Source organism: Oryctolagus cuniculus, chromosome 5 (genome assembly GCF_051225735.1).
Source record: "Oryctolagus cuniculus isolate XC-2025 breed Fujian yellow rabbit chromosome 5, ASM5122573v1, whole genome shotgun sequence".
In the NCBI taxonomy this organism is placed as follows: Eukaryota; Metazoa; Chordata; class Mammalia; order Lagomorpha; family Leporidae; genus Oryctolagus; species Oryctolagus cuniculus.
In genome coordinates, this window is record NC_142871.1 from 59212148 (window position 1) to 59233170 (window position 21023).

Below are 21023 nucleotides of genomic sequence, written 5' to 3' on the forward strand. Positions count from 1 at the left end.
TGTTTAGATAAAGAATGTACCTTTGGGAAGTATTGCAAGTGCCCCCTTGTCATCACTTTTCCAGGACAAGGTACATTCTCAAAAATGTGCATCCCAAACTCACCAGGGACAGAAAGTTTTATCAAGGCTCCCTATTATAATGTAACTCATGGGTAGAATGAGCTAGGATACACACAAATGAATTTTTGTCTTATCATCTTAAATTTTTCCAAGCTATTTAAAAACTTCTAATTGCATTTTCCATGAATTTTCATTCATTCATTCATTTATTCACTCATTCATTGATTTGGAAGGCAGAAACAAAGAAAGAGGACGAGACAGAGAAAGCGAGAGAGCACTTCCATCTCCTGGTTCACTCCCCCCAAATGGCTGTAACAACCAGGTCTGGGCTAGTCTGAAGCCAGGAGCCAGGAACTCCATCCTGGTCTCTCATATGGGTGGCAGTGGCCATCTTCCAATACCTTCCTAGGTACATTAGCAGGAAGCTGGGTTGAAAGCAGAGCAGCCAAGACTCAAGCCTGCAATCTGAAATGAGGCAGCTTAACCCACTGCAGCACAATGCCACCCTCTATCCAATATTAATCAAAGAAACAAATTAAACTTCCAGAGTTATCAATTAGTGACCAGAAGACTGAATGAAATATTTCATGGTTCAAATCATTTTTGTAATTCACACCTTTCAGTTACATTTGGTAAAACTGACTTCAGTGAAATGGATTAGTAAGCCAAAGATACAATTTAATCACTCCTTGCCCCATTTCCTGATGGTATCAAAGTAAATATTTTAGGGGTAATATAAGAAACCTCCCTGGTTAAACTTCAGTTAGACTGAAATGTACACATTTTATCCATGATTTTGCCAATCCATTTGCCACATAGAGGGAAGCTCTTTATAAGTGAAGTTACGTTGCTTTCCTTTGAAGTCAAGGACCAGCAGAGATTATTTCTTATTTTTATGTGGCTTTGAAGGGAGCAAAGGAAGAAAAGAGATATTGCAGTCTTGTGGCCTAACTTCTACAGGAAATCCTCTCGCTGAAAGAGATTCCCCTTGAGAAGGTTTGATAAGCGGAGAGTTTAAAATTGAGAAGGAAACACAGATGATCTGCAGAAGTCACAATGAAAGTGAATGTGCAATGTGCACAGAGCCATAACACCAAGGTGACAGTGGGAAGGAAGGAACACATGCCCAATCAGAGTGACATGGGAGAGAGAGAGAGACAGAGACAGAGAAAGAGGGAGACACAGAGAGAGAGAGATCATCAGAGTTTAGGCAATATCAAAGACAAAAAGATCGATCTAAGTATTTACCAAGCTTACATTTAAACTATGAAGATAGAGATCACCCTTAGAATAGAAACTAATAAAGTAGAATCTTTCTGAATGGTTCAATAAATCTGCATTTTGTGAAACATTAAACAGCTGAAATGTATTAAACGGACATCCTTATTAAAGTTAATTTTTTCTTGATTATTCTGTAAAGAATGTTGAGAGAACATTAATACTTCTATTCCAGTTTGTTGCTACTGTAGATAACTTAAGGAATTTGTGTTCAAGTATTAAAAATTCATTTGCACACTAAACTAAATGGAACATGAACAGTCTGATAAGATGGGGTTTTTGTTTTCTCTAAAAGGCATTAGTATAAATCATCAGTACATGAGTAATGGGCTCTCAGGTCTTTGAAATTCATGTAAATATGTTCCTAATTCTTTCCGTGGCATTCTCCCTGGCCATCCCAATGTTAGCTATAATTTGGAAGCCTGGAGTCTGTCTTGCCAAGGGTCGAGCGTGCGGGAGCCAAGGATTGCTCTTGGGCCGCCTCACTCGCTGCTCTCGGGACTACTCCCCGCTCACACCTGGCAGTGACCCACCCTGGAGCTGGATTCAACTAGAGACTCCCTCCGCAGTGAGAAGGGAGCTTTCCATTTCAAGCTGAGCACCGGGCTCTGTGGCCATTGAGTACCTTGTGACATTTACCAGGACCTATTTGGACTAAAGCAGTCAGAGAGTCAGATGGGAATCCCAGTGAACTAGGAGAGGGATCTTGGAAATTTCAGCTTCAAGTTCTCTCCAGAGTCACCTTCGAAAATCATATTGGCCTGGACTGAGTGGGGCGAGGGACAAAATCTCTATGTCATGGATTCCACACCCTCTTGAGAACTAATCCTCATGGAAGAACTGTAGCCTGCTAACCAGTATTTCTAGAAACCGTGGACATTTTGCCATCTTTGAAGCACTAAGGAACAAATCTCTGGTCTTTTGTTTTTGTTTCCCACAGTGTGCAATTGCGGGGGAGGCCCCTGTGACAGCGTAACCGGAGAATGCTTGGAAGAAGGTTCTGAACTCCCTACAGGCATGGACTGCCCAACCATCAGTAAAAATAACAGTATATGATTGACTAACCCCACTTTCTCTAATGTGCTGCAGGTGTGGGATTACAAAAAGCTATGCAGTATCACTCTCCCTACAGACTGCTTCACCTCCACCGCTGGAATTAACCCTGTGTGCACCACAACCAAATGATCCAAGCACCAAGCTACTTGATGGTGCATTTGATTCCAGCTGGCACAGAGGCAGCTTCCACTTACATAGCTCTGGTTTAGAAAACTGATTCTATCAAGGCTTTATGGTTAGCATCTTTCCTAAAGGCAATGTGAGAAACACAACTCCCAGTGACAGAGCCTCATTTTAGTTCCCTTTCCTAGATTGTCTCTTGAAAACCTCAGATAAAATAATATGCAGACAATGCTTTACAACAGTTGGGGGTGCAGAGATACCAAGAGACTTACATGGCTCTGCCTAAGTCACTCCAACTCTGAAGTGGGTACTTCAATACCCAGTACAAAAATACTCAATCCTTAGAAAATGGAGCTGCTGTCTTTTTCCCTGGATTTCACTGTCACCTCTGTTAATCAAGAGAAATGATACTGGAAACCAAAGTTTTGGTTTAAAGACCAAGACAAAAGTATCTTGATTTCCTAGTTTCTCTGAGAAGAAGAGATTCATCAGTGGTGCAAGATGGGAGGCACAATTGAGGTGAAGTTTACACAGAAATGGAATAGGTGTTCCCCAGGCAATGTCGCTGCAAGGACATCAGGATGCCAGCCTAACCTACACCTCTCCCCCACCAGCCTGATGTGCCAGCCGGGAACTTTTACCCTTGAGAGAGTTTGTAAGCAAGACCATATCAAACTTCAAATAACAAATTAACATATTAACAAGGATTAACACTTTAGTCTTTGGTTATCAGCTTTCTAGTAGGGAGCACAGTCTGAGGGGTGGCCAAGACAGGTCTCAAAGCATGCCACACCATTCCCTTGAGTGCCTAACAGGACTGTGCTAGACCCCAGGGGCTGATGCCAGGGGTTAGAGGAAGCCACGTGTGAAAGGCAAGGAGCAGTGAGAAGCTGGGATCTGCCTCTGCCTTTGCCTCTGCCCTGCCTCTGCCTCTGCCCTGCCATGGTTCAGCATGAACTTGGGGGCACCACTGCGGAAGTGCTCATCCAAACAGAAAGCAGGGTGGTGGGGAGAAGTAGAGCCCTCCCAGGGGCCAAGCCAGGTGCCAGCACCAGAACACAGAGAAGAGCAAATAGGAGAAGAGGGGTGCCCAGCAAATCCCAGCTCCTCTGGAGCACCAGGAAAGAGTCCAATACGCAGGCATTCCCTTCACTAAGGAAAGGTGGGCAGGGCTTCTGCGCTTCCTCTTTCCCGCAGTAGTGAGTGTTTGCTTCAGCCTACTTGCCCCGCCGTAGGTGTTTCATTTTCCTTGGGTTTTAAGCAGGGAGAGTACCCGATGTAGTTTGCCTCATCAGGTTCTGTGCGCCTCTGAGTGTTAGGACTCATTCTGTGGCCCAGGACACAAAAATAGACATGGTGATGCACAAGGAAATTCGCACTGGGGATCTACTTCAAGTGACATGTTTCCACATTGCCTTCGACTCTGCCCCTTTCACCTCCAGGCTGTGATAAGTGCATCTGGGACCTGACAGATGACCTGCGGCTGGCAGCACTCTCCATGGAGGAAAGCAAATCCGGGCTGCTGAGCGTGTCTTCCGGGGCTGCTGCTCATAGGCACGTGAATGAAATGAACTCCACCATCTACCTCCTCAAAGTACGCGGGATGCTGCACCTCCACTGTGCTCCTACTAACAACTCCCTCTGGACCCTCTGAGCCCCACCTGTAACCGAGGTTACCTAGAGAATGAATAAGACTAGTACCTACGTGTGAAATTACTGTTTTTACAGTTACTTCCTTGGTGAAGCTGCACATGAGTTGTTCATTCATGACTAGAAATGGTACCACAAAGCTTTTATTACCTTAGCCTCAATTTGCAAGGTTTTGGGGAGTTTCTCTAAAAGTATCTCTCTCTCTCTTCCCACCTTTCCCTCACTCCCTCCATCCTTCCCCCTTCCGCACTCTTACTTGATCTTTTCTTCTCAAACACACTTCTCTCTCTCTCTCTCTCTCTCTCTCTCTCTCTCACACACACACACACACACACACTCAAATACACAAACATACACTCATGTCCTCTTCTCCTTATGGGTCCACTGATTAATAAATTCAAAACAGCTAATGGAAAAAAAAAAAAAAAACTAGACTACAAAAGTCCTTTTAGCTCTAAGTTTTAAGCCTTTTATTCTCCTTAAATCATGGACTTGGACTTCTGTCAAAACCAAAGGTTATTTTATAAGCAATCTTAATTAGCTAAAGGACAATAGTTTAATACCAGCACATTATTTTACTGGTCAGTTGGCTTAGTGTAGTGATTAAGAGCATAAGCTTTGAAACCAGATTGCCTGTGCTGAGTTCTCAGCTCTGACACTCGCTGTGTAACCTAGATTCGTTATTTAACCTCTTTACTCTTCAGGTTCTTCATCTGGAAAGGAAGATAATCATGGGTTGCTGGGAGAATTCAATGAGTTGATATATGTCAAACACTTAGAATAGTACCTGGCATGGTCAGTTCTTATCGCACAGCAATTGACCAAATGCACAATGTGCAACTCAAAACTTAAAATCATAAAATTGTGAGCTGGCTGGAATTTTAGCAAATGTCTAATCCGAACTTAGGAATCATTCTTATCCAGGCTTACCTGTTTAGACATAGGAAGGTACTGAGTCTCGGAGGTGGGCACTCAGGTCTCTTGATACCCTTCAAATCGTCTTTCCTCAAAAGCACAATTTCAAAGTGGGTATCAGATAGCTGACAGGAAGTCAGTGCCAAGGTTGAAGGGTTTACCCCAAATTGATTCAAGAATTGCTACATTTAGATCAAACGCCTCAAAAAGATAAAAAAAAAAAAAAAATGGAGGAGGGGCAAGTGGAGTAAAGTAAAGCAAATTGCTCTCTTTACACCAAAAAGAGGAAAATGCATTTCTGAACTCCATCTGCATTGATCCTGGTGAGTTGATCCGTCTGTTCAAGGCCAGACCAAATTGGAATGGTAAAGCTCAGTCACTAGCCTACATTGGATCTTTGCACAAATTAGAAAAAGATGCCCCTTCCTCACTGCCAGCCCAGCCCCAGGCCAGAGTCTCTGACCCAGTGAGTAGAGTTGGGACCCTGCCCCTCGTGCCAGCCTGAAGCAGCTTGACAACAGAGGCCCACCCTGCGCTCAGTCCTCTTACACTGAGTATATGGGTATTTTTAAAACCTGTTGTACATGCCGACTAATTATTTTCAAAACACATTTTTCCACAGGCAAGATTGTCAGAGAGAGAAAACCAGTATGTCCTAAGAAAGATACAAATCAACAATGCAGAGAACACAATGAAGAGCCTTATGTCTGACATAGAGGAATTAGCTGAAAAGGTATGTATTCAGTTTCTGGGACAGCCTTCAAAGAGAAGGATTTAGCTGGTGTGGGCTTGGCTAGTCACAAATGACTGAGGCTTAACACAGCTCAGAAAAAATTCAGTGACCCATGTGCCTTAAAATAAAACAAAAACAGACCCGTGGAGAAAGTTAACATACTCAGTCTCCACTCACTTCCCATTTTGATTGGTTTGCTTAAAAAAAAAACACTATGTTTATGGGAAATTTTCTATTTATTTACTTCTGGTTAATATAGTTGATGTGAGTTTCCATTAGGATTGTCATTCAGCTGTTTACCTTAGCATTTTATGACTAAGAGCTATAGAGCACGTAGAAGTATACTCTATTACATAGAATACAAAATTTAACTGTTTGCCAAAACACTTTTGGTGGTCACTTTATGCCATAAACTAAAATAAATTCTAGACAAAGAGTTGAGAACAAATCTCAAATCCACAAGAAAATAAAACTAAATAATTATTATATCTCAAAAGGAAATAACAATACACTTAAATACAATATGAAGAATTACATTTAAAAAGAGACAATAGATTTGACAGGATGAAATTTCAAACAGCTGATAAAGCAGTTAAATAAATAGAAAATTTAAATAGCCTGATAAAAATCACAGAGGGAAATACAACTTGTAAAAACCCTCACAAATGAGAAAAACATCAAAATATGCGCAGATTCAATGTGAGAGACCATTTACTATACTCCCCAAAAGCCTAATGGAAAAGTATCTATCTATCCTCCATACTATTTTTTTTTTTTTTTGACAGGCAGAGTGGACAGTGAGAGAGAGAGACAGAGAGAAAGGTCTTCCTTTTGCCGTTGGTTCACCCTCCAATGGCCGCCACGGCCGGCGCACCGCGCTGATCGGATGGCAGGAGCCAGGAGCCAGGTGCTTTTCCTGGTCTCCCATGGGGTGCAGGGCCCAAGCACCTGGGCCATCCTCCACTGCACTCCCGGGCCACAGCAGAGAGCTGGCCTGGAAGAGGGGCAACCGGGACAGAATCCGGCGCCCTGACCGGGACTAGAACCCGGTGTGCCGGTGCCGCTAGGCGGAGGATTAGCCTAGTGAGCCGCGGCGCCGGCCTATCCTCCATACTATTAAAAAATCATATTTAACATATTGCAATGTTTACCACTTTTTTCCCCTGAGTTTGCTCCCCAGTGCTGACCAGAGTACTCTGGAATTGCTGCATCATTGTTTGACATTAATTTGACAAACTTCTTTTCAAAACCTTTCTCGTTTCCTACAAAAAATTAAGGCTAAAATAACTCTGATATTAGTTCTTTGACTTGACCTCTCCTAAACTTTTAAAAGAGTATGCTTCTAAAAATGTAAATTACTCTCATGGTATCCTTGGAAGGTTCACATCCTTTAAAATGCATATGAAAATTGTGTCCCTAATTCCCTTGCAGTGGTACATTTTCATGGAGCCGGAACATCTAAGTTTCAAAGCAAAGTCCAAAGAAAGAAATCTTCATGCGAACTCATTGTTACTTCATTTTGGTGTCTTGGTGGGAACTTGTCACCAGTGTCTCCATTCTGGAGGGAATGTTTTCACCAAGATTAGCTCTACCCGCAGCTCAGACAGCTTACTCATCCTTTGCTTGTACAGTTTTCCCACTTCTAAACCAAGTTAAATGCAAGCTTTTTGGGGGAGGAAACAATGCAAGCTTGCAAATGACATCCAGTAGAAGAAACTCCTGGGTGATGAGAACAGACCACCAAAGCGGGAACTGGGTATTAAAGGCGCTAGCAATTTTCTCCCAGCTGTTTCCATCAGTTCTTATTGAAAAGAACATTCTGCTGGCCATAACAACAGCTCTGATGGTGCAAGAACCTAAGGAAACATTTCAAAATAAATGCCCACACTGGTTTTAATGACTTCTCAAATATCCTTCAAGCCCTTAGACCAGAGAAGTCTGTGACTGATTCTTAAAAGAATTTAAGGAAAGCTTTACCTTAGAAATCAATAGAGTAGTTAATATTTGCGACTTCAAGTGGAATAAAGGATTTCATTATTTGCTCCCATAGTGATAAAAATCAGAGTCATGTCGCTTTTTGAATTCAACAAATAATATCTCTGTTTGCAAACTAGCATCAAATGAATCTCATGTGACCCAAGTTTCACAAACTACATTGACCTAAAGTCTCTGATTTTGAGCCAACTTTCCTATGCAGCCCCCTTTTAGGAAGTTCCACAGCCCTTTCTGGTTCCCTATTTCCAGAAACCCCCCAGAGGATTCCCATGCATCTGTGTTCACAAACAGCCGGTGCCCAGAAGGGCCTCCCAGATGCCACTGCTGACCATGTCGGTCATGCAATTAACAAGCACCAGGCCAGGATTTCACTCTACTTGTTCCTGGAGCCACCATGTTCAAGGTCATAGTGGAGCTGGGCTGCAAGCAGAAGTAGAGATGGGGGCCCACTTCCAATTTCAGTGATGTCTCACCATCTGGTTCCTGACCATCCACTGCAGAGCTCTGATTCTCAGAACTCAGTCTCCAACCATGGCTCAGCAGGCACTGCAACATCCACTCCACCTCTCCTTCTCCATCTCTGCTCTCCTCCATACTCCATCAGCCATGGCAAGTTTCCTGCATATAAAGAGGTCCTTAGAAAGTAGGTCCCCTCCATGTGTCAAAAGCATATGAACTTCATTACTGGTCCTGCTAAAAAGGCAGGAGGAAAATCAGTATAGATTTCTATTCCAGAAGCATTACTGAACACCTCATATACAACAGTTTTTGTGCTAAATGTTAGGAATACTGAAATGAATATAAGGCTCTTCTCTCAAGGTACTCGCAATCTAGTGGGGAAACATACGTTAAAAAAAAAAAACATGTGGCATAGAATGTAGTAACAGAAGCATGGCACAGGCTAAGGTAACTCTAAGGAAGAACTGGTGAACTCTTTTAGCAGGGGGTACCTTAGGGAAGGCTTCTCAGAGAGGACAATATGGACTTGGGAATTGAGAATGACTGGGAATTTATTAAGTATGTACAAGCAAGGGGAAAGTACTACAAAGGCAGGGAGATGTAAAACAAAATTATGTGTTCTGGGACCAGAAGAACTTTGGCCTTGGCCATGCAGAAGAGTAATCGTAAGGCAAAGAACAGGAGATAATGCTGAAGTTATTGGAGGCCGGGTCATGAGGAATCCTGCCCATCTATGCTGGAGAACACACAAATGTCACCCCATGGGCTTGGAACTCACTGAAGGTGCTGTGTAGAGCACTGAGCTCTCAGAGTTGTGCCCCAGACACATTCCTCTGCCTGTGAATGATAGACTAGCAGGGAAGACTGATGCGGTTAGGGACCTGGGCTAGGAGACTGAGCAAGAGTTCAGACTAAGGAGTCATTGTTTGCTCTCTTGACTTAATTAGAAAAGGATGTGCAGTAGACAGGGATGAACTGAGACTGTGGCAGGAGAGAAGAGAAAAAAAAAAAAAAAAGAGGCCAGCATAGCAAATGGAATAAAAAAAATTCCTGGTGACCAGTTGGAAGAGTAGCAAGGAAGGAAGCAATGTCCTGGGGAAATGGATGACCAGGCCTGAAAATGCAGGATGGTCTACTCTGGATATCTTAAGAGGGAGCTACCCATGGAAACTCCAGAAAACAGGGAGAGATTTGAGTCTACAGCTCAGGGCCAGAAAGGTATTTGGAAGTCATTAACATTTAAGAGGTAGGTAGGCCACAGAAATGACTATCGCTGTAGATTCTGAGGTAGCACGCTGGTGTTCCTACTATTGCTATGTCCAGGACCACTCCATTCCTACTTGCATCCTTGAGTAATCTGCAGTTTCTCCCTTTTTACCCACAAAGTGTCCTGGTTTAAATGCCCTAGATATTGCCCATCATCCTAACTGAATCTGGTTTATTTTTTTCTAATTAGTGATCTAGATAGACTACCCTTTATGCCCTATATTATCAAAAACTCTTGCCACTTTTAAAATCAAATACGTACAAGTATAATTCACCATGAGCAGTGAGTAAATGGTCAATCCATGTGTAATATAAACCACCAGCCAGTTTATAGTTGTGAGTAATCTTTTTTATTTCAGCTTTTCTTTAAGCAGGTACGCCTATTTAACCATGTGATCCTGCCGCTCTTTTCCTTTCATAGCAAAATTACAGAGAAAATAAAATTTCAAACAAGATCTCATTGGAACATGCATTATATTCAGTAATGTTGCAACTTACATACTTAATATACATATTTAATACAAATCTCCCCTTTTTTACCGCTAGTTGGGGCTTTATCATTCTATATGTATATCTTGCAGCGCCCCCTGGCGTTTGTTATAAAGAAGGTACGATCTCCTACAGGTATGACTGCTTCCAGCTGTCTTTTATCACTACAGTCAGGGTTTCCATAGCAAAAGATAAGTTTACTGATACAGAAATAACAGGAGGCTTTTCCCCTCAAAGAATGAAGCTCTGGCAAAAAAAAAATATGATTTCTTGTGCTTTGCGAATCTAACTTCATTTATACTGTATCAAAAATCAACTTGTTAGAATTTTCAAATGTTTTCTATTTGTGATCACATTTTTTTAAAGCAGTGAGGGATGACATCAAGAATAAGATTTCATTTATTTTCTGCACAATCTAATATTCAAATCATCATAATTTTTGTTTCTCTGGAAAGCATTAGAACAAGCCAGAGGACGACGGGAAAGAGCACAGTGACTCAGAAGGCAGTGTCTGTTCATGAAGGGGGTGATGGCCACATTACCCCTGCACAGGGACCTCCAGCACCCCAAAGGCTTGGCTTTGGTCAGAGGGAATTCCTGACTTGCCCGTTAAGAAACCTCTGGGCAGAGCTTGCTGTGATACCATTTCTACATTCCTTTCCTTCGCCATCTTGCAGCACCACATGCTTAGGTTACATCTGAAAAGTGTGAACCTGTCCCAGGTAAAATCATAGTGCAATCCCTGGCACAGATCACTGTATGGAAGGAGAGAAGTTTGCAGCTATCTCTTGCCTATCCTAGTGCACTCTGTACCACGGGTCCACCAGCACTCTGTGTGTCATATTTACCCTGCAGTTCATTGAGGCATTGCTGCACTTTGTTAAAGAGCTGAGTCAAAACAGCACCAGACAAGGCAACTGGGCATTTGCTAAATGCTGGACTGAAGAACTCCTTCTCCTCTTAAATATAACCCATGAATCAGTCTTCCTAATCCCAAAAGAAGTATGAATTCCTCATGCTGAAGATACAAGGCAGTGTTCTAGTCTTCAACACTGTGCTTTCAGCTTCCAAGAGAAGAGCTCCACTCCCCTATGCCAAGTCCTTTGGAGCACTTATTTGTACACAAGTGTCATTAGTGTTGAAGGAATGTGCAATGAAGCCCCCAGAACATCACTGGGCCCAGGGAGCATAATCCTTTAAATTTACCTGGTCATTCAGTTTCAGCATTGCTTCGGCCACCTGGGAGCCACTGACTACATGGTTTGTTTCAAGGTCTGCCTACTTTCTCAACAGTTTTCTCTTTGAAGCCTTAAACTCTTCGTTCAGCACAAGATCAAACTGATCAGCAGACGTGGGTAATTCTCTAGTCTGGCATCTTGAGATAGAATAAAAAGTCAAAGGATAAATTACATATGAAAGCTGGTTTGGTTTGGATTGAATTATGATTGATGACATGGGAAGGCATTGGACTTTATAGCATTCTGAGATTCTCAAACTGGCTATCACATCAGCCTTCATGCATAATTCCTGCAACAGTTTGATATGTTATAGATCTTTCATGTGCCAGGAAAATTTATGTTTATGCAATATATTATGCCCTCCCATCCCCACGTGCACAAACACAACATGCCTTTCTCATAAATTTAATCTAGCACGCATTTGGATTATCTGTAGGGAAGTCAAGCCTCACGGAAGGGGCATCTGGTTGAGAAGGAAAGCATGGAGACCGTCGACCACGCGACTAAGCTTGTAAAACAAGCCCACGACATGAGGGACAAAATCCAAGGTAAACATGCCCTCTTCTGCTGCAGCCTGATGCCAAGGAAACGTGCGTGTTCCTAGCAACAATAAAAACAATGACTACTGTTAGCGCTTGCCACGTGCCAGGAACCTGTTAGAGTGTTAGAGGTTTACCCTTATGAAAAGTCTTCATCTCAAGTTCCTCTGAGATTTCTGAGCTCTCATTCCTCCTTACTACTGTTGCTCTTAAAGAATAAATGTATCAGGGCGGCATTTGGTGCAGCATTTAAGATGCAGCTCGTGATGCTTATATCCCGTATCGGAGTGCCTGAGTTTGAGTCCTGCCTCTGTTTCTGGTCCAACTTCCTGTTAATGTGTACCATAGGAGGCAGCAGGTGATGGCTCGAGGACTTGGGTCCCTGCCACTCACATGGGAGGCCCAGATTGAGTTCCATGCTCTGGATTTGGCCTGCCCAGCCCCAGCTGTTTCAGGCACTCGGGGAGTCCAGCAAATGATCCTCTCCCTCTCCCTCTCCCTCTCCCTCTCCCTCTCCCTCTCCCTCTCCCTCTCCCTCTCCCTCTCCCTCTCCCTCTCCCTCTCCCTCCTTTCTCTTTCAAATCAAAAATGAAAACTGTCTTTTAAAAGATCACTTAGAACAAATATCGCTTCTCGGCCTTTTGGCTAAGATCAAGTGTAAAAATCACTTAGAACAAAAAGACTAGATTTCCAAAATTTTCTCTTTTCACACATTTCACAGAAGTATAATGCCAGAACACCTATCGGGCAGAGGAAATGTCATGCTATGGTGTCCCTAAAATGCAAGAACTCAATAGAAGTCACACATTTTTCCTATAGGGCAATATAGAATGGCAATAAACTGATCAAACTCATCCTAAATTTCTCCTTGATGCTGTCTCCCAGGCATCAGGGTGACAACTTGCTCAGGTCCTCATCCCAGAAGAAAAGGGAGGCAGATTCTGGATGAGAGTAACTTCTGATAAGTACAGGCTGCAAATTGAACACTATCTAAATAGTGTACTGAAAGCCAGCCTTCCATTTACCAACAGAAAACAAGAGATTTCATTTGCTCTAGAATAAAGAGAATTTCTTTCACTTAGAGTCTGCTAAGACCCAGTATTTGTGTGTTTCCATAGTCCTTATTATACTGTATATTAAGGACTGGATGACAATACCAAGTCTGCCTCAGGGTGCAATGATAGTAAAGAGACCCACAGTAAGGGATTCCCCTTTCTTGAGGTATTGAGAATATTCCAAGAAAGGGGATCCATAGGACCAAAATTAGTCATTTGCCTCATTTCTTGTGTTGCCTATAATACACAGTAAACACAAATGACAAGGATTTCAAACGTTCCCTACTCCTATCCTTACTTTCACCTGTTTTTGCATTTACCTACAAAGTATTCTTTTCCTTTACCATTTTAGAGTTTTTATTTATGTATTCAAAAAGTAAGATTGATCCTAGACAATCGGATGACTTCATCCAATTAAGAAATACATGCCCCTTTAGTCGCCAAATAAAACTAAAAACCTGGCAAGTCATTCAAAGGAAACTAACTCTTCACCTTTGCTGTGCTAACCCAAATTTTGTCTCCAAGGTGTTTCATTTGGGAAGAATATGAACCCTTTTAGTTGACATTTTAGGCATAGAAAAAGATTTAAAAAAGTGTAAATAGGGAATAATAACTTCCACCAGTTTTTACCTTTTTAAAATAATGTATCAGTAGTCTCCAAAAGCCCATGGAAAAGTATTATTGTCTATATGAGAAATTTCCTTTTTTGTAATCTATTCCAGACATGAATAAAAACAGGTCAAAATTATAAACATAATATTTACCCCTAAATGCCAAATAATTCAGCATTGTAAGTGCTGGAGCTAAGGGGAAAATATCAAATTTAATTTCAGAGGTTAGTGTTTTAGACTTGACATGAAGACAGATTGTTTAATTTGTTCACAGTTTTTAAAGAATACCTTGATTTCCCTATAACCTTCCCAGTAATATTATGTCATTTAAGACTTCTCAGTTCATTTCTTTTCCTTCCTTGAGAATCCAGGAATGCGACACAACACCAATACCATATCATTCCTCATTCCCAACTACCTCTCAAATAGCTCCTGGTGACTTTCAAGCTATTATTCACATAAAATACAACCCTTTATCTTGGTGTGATTTATGTCACACCAGTGTTTGTTTACCCATCTTGTCTGGTCAACCACATAGATCACGGTAAACCACAGGCATACAATTTCATTTATGCCAAGAAGATAAAACACCTCCTCTTGGAGCTGCTATAAGACAGGGTGGCAATTACATACCTTTCTGCAGATCATATGGAGAAGGAATGAGTGAGTCAGAACTGGGCCAGGGGCTGGCGCTGTGGCACAGCAGGTTAATGCCCTGGTCTGAAGCGCCAGCATCCCATATGGGCACTGGTTCGAGACCCAGCTGCTCCACTTCCGATCCAGCTCTCTGCTGTGGCCTGGGAAAGCAGTACAAGATGGCCCAAGTCCTTGGGCCCTTGCACCCATGTGGGAGACCTGGGAGAAGCTCCTGGCTCCTGGCTTCGGATCAGCACAGCTCCAGCCATTGTGGCCATCTGGGGAGTGAACCATAAGATGGAAGACCTCTCTCTCTCTCTCTCTCTTTTTCTCTCTTTCTCTCTCTTTCTCTCTCTCTCTCCTCTCTCTGTGTAACTCTGACTTTCAAATAAATTAATTAAAAAAAAAAAAGAACTGGGCCAGTTCTGCTAGTGTTAGACAAGCCATCTAATCCTTCTGAGCCTTCACACTCCCTCCAGTTCTAAAATTCTCCATCCTACTTATGGAAGTGAGGTGAAAATAGCCCACTCTTGACTAGCATACTGCAGAAGGCAAATAGCAATGGCCAAAGCCAAATACAAATGAGTAATAACTCACATCAGACCATAACAAACACCTCTTTTAGATGGAGGTTTTGTTGTTGTTGTTTTTTTTTTTTTTTTTTATTTTTTTGACAGGCAGAGTGGACAGGGGGAGAGAGAGAGAGAGAGAGAGAGAGAGAGAAAGGTCTTCCTTTTGCCATTGGTTCACCCCCCAATGGCCACCACGGCTGGCACGCTGCGGCCGGCGCATCACCATCACACTGATCCGAAGCCAAGAGCCAGGTGCTTCTCCCAGTCTCTCATGCGGGTGCAGGGCCCAAGGACTTGGGCAATCCTCCACTGCACTCCCGGGCCATAGCAGAGAGCTGGCCTGGAAGAGCGGCAACCGGGACAGAAGCCGGCGCCCCAACCGGGACTAGAACCCGGTGTGCTGGCGCCACAAGGCGGAAAACTAGCCTATTGAGCCACGGTACCGGCCTAGATGGAGTCTTTAAAAACAATGTGAAAGTCTCATTTGGACTATCTACTCTCACTTTGAAGTAGAGCTCCCTTGGTTTTTTTCCTTGGAGTATGTAATGACCTTGATGCTGATATCTGCATGTGATGCAGACACCACCAGTAAGCTGTCTTTGAAAGGGCCTCTCTTTCCATTTCAGGATCAGCCCAACCTGTGCCCTCCAGCCCTCACTCTTTTGTGTTCAGTGAGATCATTTCCCCCTACTGTCTTACTTCACTGCGCTCTTCCTTCCAGAGATCAACAGCAAGATGCTGTATTATGGAGAAGAGCAGGAACTTGGCCCTGAGGAAATCTCTGAGAAGCTGGTGTTGGCCCAGAAGATGCTGGATGAGATCAGACGCCGCCAGCCATTCTTCACCCAGCAGGACCTTGTGAATGAGGAAGTGGACGAGGCCCACGAACGTAAGTGTCTCAACTCACTTCCAACCCAGCACGTGTCTGCTTTCTTTGTGGTTCCAGAGGGGACACAAAGCTGCAGGACAAAGCAATCCATTCTCAATATTCAAGGCTGCTTGGAATGTATGCATGGCTCTGTGGAGTCATCCAGGACAACTCAACTCTGTGGCCAAAAATATTAGATCCATGACCAACTCTGAATCCCTGAGAAGCAGCTGGGATCCCAGAAGGAATCTGTAGAACTTTTTCTCCCATGGGGAGGAGGCAGGGACTTAGCAGTGGATGACAATGTGTAAAACAGGGAAAGACTAAGGGGAGCCAATTCCCAGACTTCAGTAAGTGAAATTTCATTGAGAAAGCAGAAATGCTAGAATATTCCTGTTCTGAGGGGCATGATTGGCTTTTAATAACTTTTAACGCCGTGGCTCACTTGGTTAATCCTCCACCTGCGTCTCTGGCATCCCATATGGGTGCCGGGTTCTAGTCCCGGTTGCTCCTCTTCCAGTCCAGCTCTCTGCTGTGGCCCAGGAGGGCAGTGGAGGATGGCCCAAGTACTTGGGCCCCTGCACCCACATGGGAGACCAGGAGGAAGCACCTGGCTCCTGGCTTCAGATTGGTGTAGCTCCAGCCGTAGCAGCCATTTGCAGGGTGAACCAATGGAAGGAAGACCTTTCTCTCTGTCTCTCTCTCACTGTCTAACTCTGTCAAATAAATAAAAAAAAAAAACTTTTAACTCAATAGAAATTTAATATTTCTTCTAATGAAATCACAGTGAGATGCTTGAATGTATGACCTGGCCACTGTATCATTTATCAGTTACTACTTAAAAATCTACTCTAAACATACTTATTTAAAACAATAGCCACTTATTCACTCATGATTTCATGAGTTACCAATTCTGGCTGAATTCAACCTGAACAGCCCACCTCTGCTCCATGCACATGGGCTGAGCCTACTGAGGCTAGCTGGGAAGGCTAGGCCTCTCCCTCCATGCAGGGTCTTCCTTTTAAGGAGGCTAGCACAGACTTGTTCACATGGTGGTGGCCTTTCAAGAGGGCAGGAATGGAGAGGGCAAGGTGTCTGGAGGTGTAGACTTGGAACTCAACAGCTTTGCATCCATTCTATTGGTCAAGACCAGCCTAGATTCAGGGAGTAGGGGAGATAACTCTGTTCTTGATGGGAAAAATTCCAAAGAAGTTGTGTTCATTGTAATGTATATAATAAAGAGAGGAAGTTACAGCTTTGCGTGAAATATTTTAACTGTTGCTGACATCTTACAGCACTGTTTAAATTCAGCAATAACTCAAAATTATGGCAGTCATTAGATCCACCTCTGGATCTTGTTATTGAATGCATTAATAAAGAATTACATATATTATATTACCAATTTGATTTTAAAATATATTGGTCTCTTTTCTAAATGTATTTTCTTTTCCTGTGTATTTTATTTATCCATTTTTAAATTATCAGAAGGAATCTGAAGATTTCTGTAGATTGTAAAAGGATCACTAGCATGAAAACACCTAAAAGCCACTAGTTTGTTTTCTGATAATTTTCACTATCAGCTTCTGCTAACGATTATTGTGAATATCCAGGGAAGAAGACCATTCTTTTTTTTAACTTTTATTTAATAAATACAAAATTTCCAATGTACGGCTTTTGGATTACAATGGCCTTTTTCCCCCATAACTTCCCTCCCACCCACAACCATCCCATCTCCCACTCCCTCTCCCATCCCATTCACATCAAGATTCATTTTCAATTATCTTTATATACAGAAGATCAATTTAGTGTATACTAAGTAAAGATTTCAATAGTTTGCACCCACATAGAAACACAAAGTGTAAAGTACTGTTTGAGTACTAGTTATAGCATTAATTCACAAAATACAACACATTAAGGACAGAGATTCTACATGGGGAGTAAGTACACAGTGACTCCTGTTGTTGATTTAACAATTTACACTCTTATTTATGGCATCAGTAATCACCCGAGGCTCTTGTCATGAGTTGCTAAGGCTATGGAAGCCTTTTGAGTTCCCCCACTCACAATCTTATTTAGACAAGGTCATAGTCAAAGTGGAAGTTCCCTCCTCTCTTCAGAGAAAGGTACCTCCTTCTTTGATGGCCCGTTCTTTCCGCTGGGATCTCACTCACAGAGATCTTTCATTTAGGTCTTTTTTTTTTTTCCAGAGTGAGAAGACCATTCTTGACATAAAGGTTTATTGTGGTAGCAAATGTGTAATGTCTTAGAAACAGTAAGAACCAAAAGTCTCAGTTCTGAGTCACGATGAGGTCCATAGTAAGGAAAGCTGGTGCTCTAACAAATAGCCAGATGCTTCCAGGCTCTTTGCCTACTTTGGAGTCTGGTAAGATTGCTCTGAGAGAATGGAACCAATCACATCTCCCACTGAGCCTCCTTCCAGCAATGAACACATCTTTAGCCATTTTGTTTATATAACCGTTAACTTGTGTCTTCTGCTCACTGCAATGAAAAAAAATACAAAACCTCAACTAGACAGACTGATATTCTCTGGAGAAAAACAGAATTAAGATACACAGACAGCCCAGGTACCTTTGAGAAGAGAATAAAGTTTAAGAATATCATATCATTGCATTTAATCTTTATTTCATCCAAAATCATGGTTAGGATTTAACCTAGAAGAGTTAACTAGACACAGTTGTTTGGAGAGAATACAGTGAGTGGCCATGAACATCATTTTACCTTAATACTAACAAGATAATTTGGGGAAGTTTTCATAGTAAAAATGACAAAATATCCAAATCCATTTTAAATGGTAAAATTAATAATCTCGGTAAAAATAAACATAGTATAATGACATGTTTTCCACATAAAACAGAATCTGTATGGTAAAACCAAATCCTTCTTTTAATTGACTGTTGTCCTAGCCCCTATAAAACAGGGTTTTTTTACTTCAAATATAAAATGTGGGGCTAGGGGAGAACATTTGGCCTAGTTGTTGAGATTCCGCTCAGGGCACCTGTCTCCACATCAGAATACCTAGGTTCAATATCTGGCTCCAGCTCCCGACTTCAGCTTCCTACTAATGCAGACTCTGGGAGGCAGTAGTGATGGCTCATGTACTTGAGTTCTGCCACTTACGTGCGAGACCTCAATTGAGTTCCCTGTTCCTGACCCCTGGCTTCAGCTCCAGCCCAGATCTGATCATTGCAGACATTTGGGAAGGGAACCAGTGAATGGAGGCTCTCTTTGTCTCTGTCTCAGAAAAAAAGAAAAAAATTTCTTTAAAAAGAAACACTACCCAAGAAAGCCAGACTATCTCTGTGAACAATAGCTTCGACATCAGTTGCTGCAGAAGGCATAACCTGACAGTGTTGTGCTTTGCTAACTGCTAGAAGGAAGTGAAGAGACAGAAGCAGCCCAGACTGAGTTTCTATTTCCATTTCTTCACAGTGTTGAGCCAGGCTGAGAGCTGGCAGCGGCTGCACAATGACACCCGCTCCCTGTTTCCTGTCGTCTTGGAGCAGCTGGATGACTACAATGCTAAGTTGTCAGAACTCCAGGAATCACTGGACCAGGCCCTGGACCATGTCAGGGATGCCGAAGACATGAACAGGGCCACAGCAGCCAGGCAGCGGGACCAGGAGGTAGAGTGACCCTAACTAAATGCATTTTAGGAAAAGAGAACTTAAAATTATACCAATAAGGGACATTTGGTATAATTTTTTTTAAATATTGGTGTATTTCAGTATTCACATTTTCAAAAAATAATGGCATACTTTCTGCTACAGTGAATTACTAATGTGAGTGTGTGTTTCAAAGATTAAGCTAAAATGATGATCATTGGTTCCTGCTTTGATAAGAATGCAATTGTTAGAGTGCTTGTGCCCATAGGTGGTGGGTGAGCAGGGTGTATTCTTATGCGTGAAAATTTTTTATGCTGAGGGCCCTAGAAGAGCAAAGCAGATCAGTCATATGTTCCAGGTATGTGTGATTTTTGGAAAGGCACATTACCCATGGCATGTGTCAATTTTGGAAAAGCGTGATTAGTGGATCTCTCAGCCTAGAGAAATCGACTCAAGCCAAAGCCATGCAAATACCAAGAGGTGAGGAAAATTCCAAGACGTGGCATCCAGTGGGACACCCACAGATAGAGAGCTGAGGACTGTGGTGGTCACCCGTCCCCTCCCCACCCACCCACCCACCCTCACCCCCACCCCCACCCCCCGCCAAGCACCACCTGTACTCAAAACCACCACCCTCAAGAGGAGTAGCCTTCTGATGAGATGATGTATGCATGTTTGGACACTCTTAGAAAGATTAGCATGAAAAAGCATGTGAACAAACAGAATTATAATGAGAAAATGCCTAAATCAGCTGTGTGTTTTTATTGTTGGAAAGAAAAAATCAACTTTCACTAGGCTCCCTGCCCTGATTTTCAGTCATCACTGCTCCTCAGTAAGAGTCATCATAAAATTTCTTACATAAAAATGAGTTATACTTAGCACCATGCATTTCGAGTAGGAGTAAACGCTTAGGTGATACTCTTTAGAATTCCACTGATCGAGAGAGCAGTCTTTGTCGACCCGATGCTTGATTATCTTACGCAGTAGAGGTATAACACCAAATCTTGTTTCAGAAGTCACTGAGACTCACCTTGCCTTTGAATCCTTCCCTTTCCACACATCCAGCCAACTGCAGGATCATCACAAGTTTATCATCTTAGTGTTGTTTTTGGCTCTCTCTCATCTTTTACATTCCTCAAATTCTCTGGCTCTGACCTTCATCATTTCTCAACCAAAGCATCCTCCTCCTCTCTCTCCTCCATTCCTGCTCTCTTCCAGTCCTTGCAGCCCTCATCTACATCATAAGGATGGCTTGCCCTCCCAAAACCCTCATTTCCTCTTTACCACCTATAGCAGTGGTTTTGACACTATGGCTTGTGAACCATTTTATAACAAGGGATTATGAAATAAGTTTGAATGGTTCATGCCAGTGTTTCTTTAAAAATAAAATGAAATAGAATAGAACTGTCAGAGTGCTAGTAAGGTATGGTCTCATCATCTTTCTGTCATGTATGTGTCATGGGTTGTAACATATAACACATGTCTTCTGAGTCATGGTTAACAACACTTGAGAAACAGTGCCCTATAAGACAATCTTTCATGTGGCATGTGGGGCCCTGTTGATCTGCACCTGTCAGGCCCCTCAGCCTCACTTCTTGCCTTTCCTTGAGTCACACATTCAGTTCAGACAACATCACACTACCTGCAATCCTCCACCCCATAATGCTTCGTGCACAGCTCTGGTTCTATATTGGAACCACCTGCTAATGCATTCGTCTTCTCCCCTACAGCAGGGGCTCCAAGATGTCAGGGAATCAGGTGTTCTTCATCGAGTTCACAGGCATTTAGTTCAGTGTCTGGCACAAAGGAGCGATTCCGTGAACATTTGTTGATTTACTGAACGTCTTCAAGGATCTT

General features: G+C 42.6%; 1 protein-coding gene across 2 annotated transcripts in view; it reads left to right on the top strand.

The window, feature by feature from the left end:
• Positions 1-21023, top strand: part of LAMA4 (laminin subunit alpha 4) — a 158027-nt gene that overhangs the window by 62466 nt on the left and 74538 nt on the right. The window contains exons 6-11 of one of the 2 annotated variants that reach the window (XM_070073692.2): positions 2279-2386; positions 3960-4111; positions 5705-5815; positions 11699-11810; positions 15397-15564; positions 18994-19187. In XM_070073692.2, the coding sequence (XP_069929793.2) occupies positions 2279-2386; positions 3960-4111; positions 5705-5815; positions 11699-11810; positions 15397-15564; positions 18994-19187 (845 nt within the window). The remainder of the gene's footprint in view (positions 1-2278; positions 2387-3959; positions 4112-5704; positions 5816-11698; positions 11811-15396; positions 15565-18993; positions 19188-21023) is intronic. The other variant, XM_070073687.2, reaches the window with a different exon arrangement.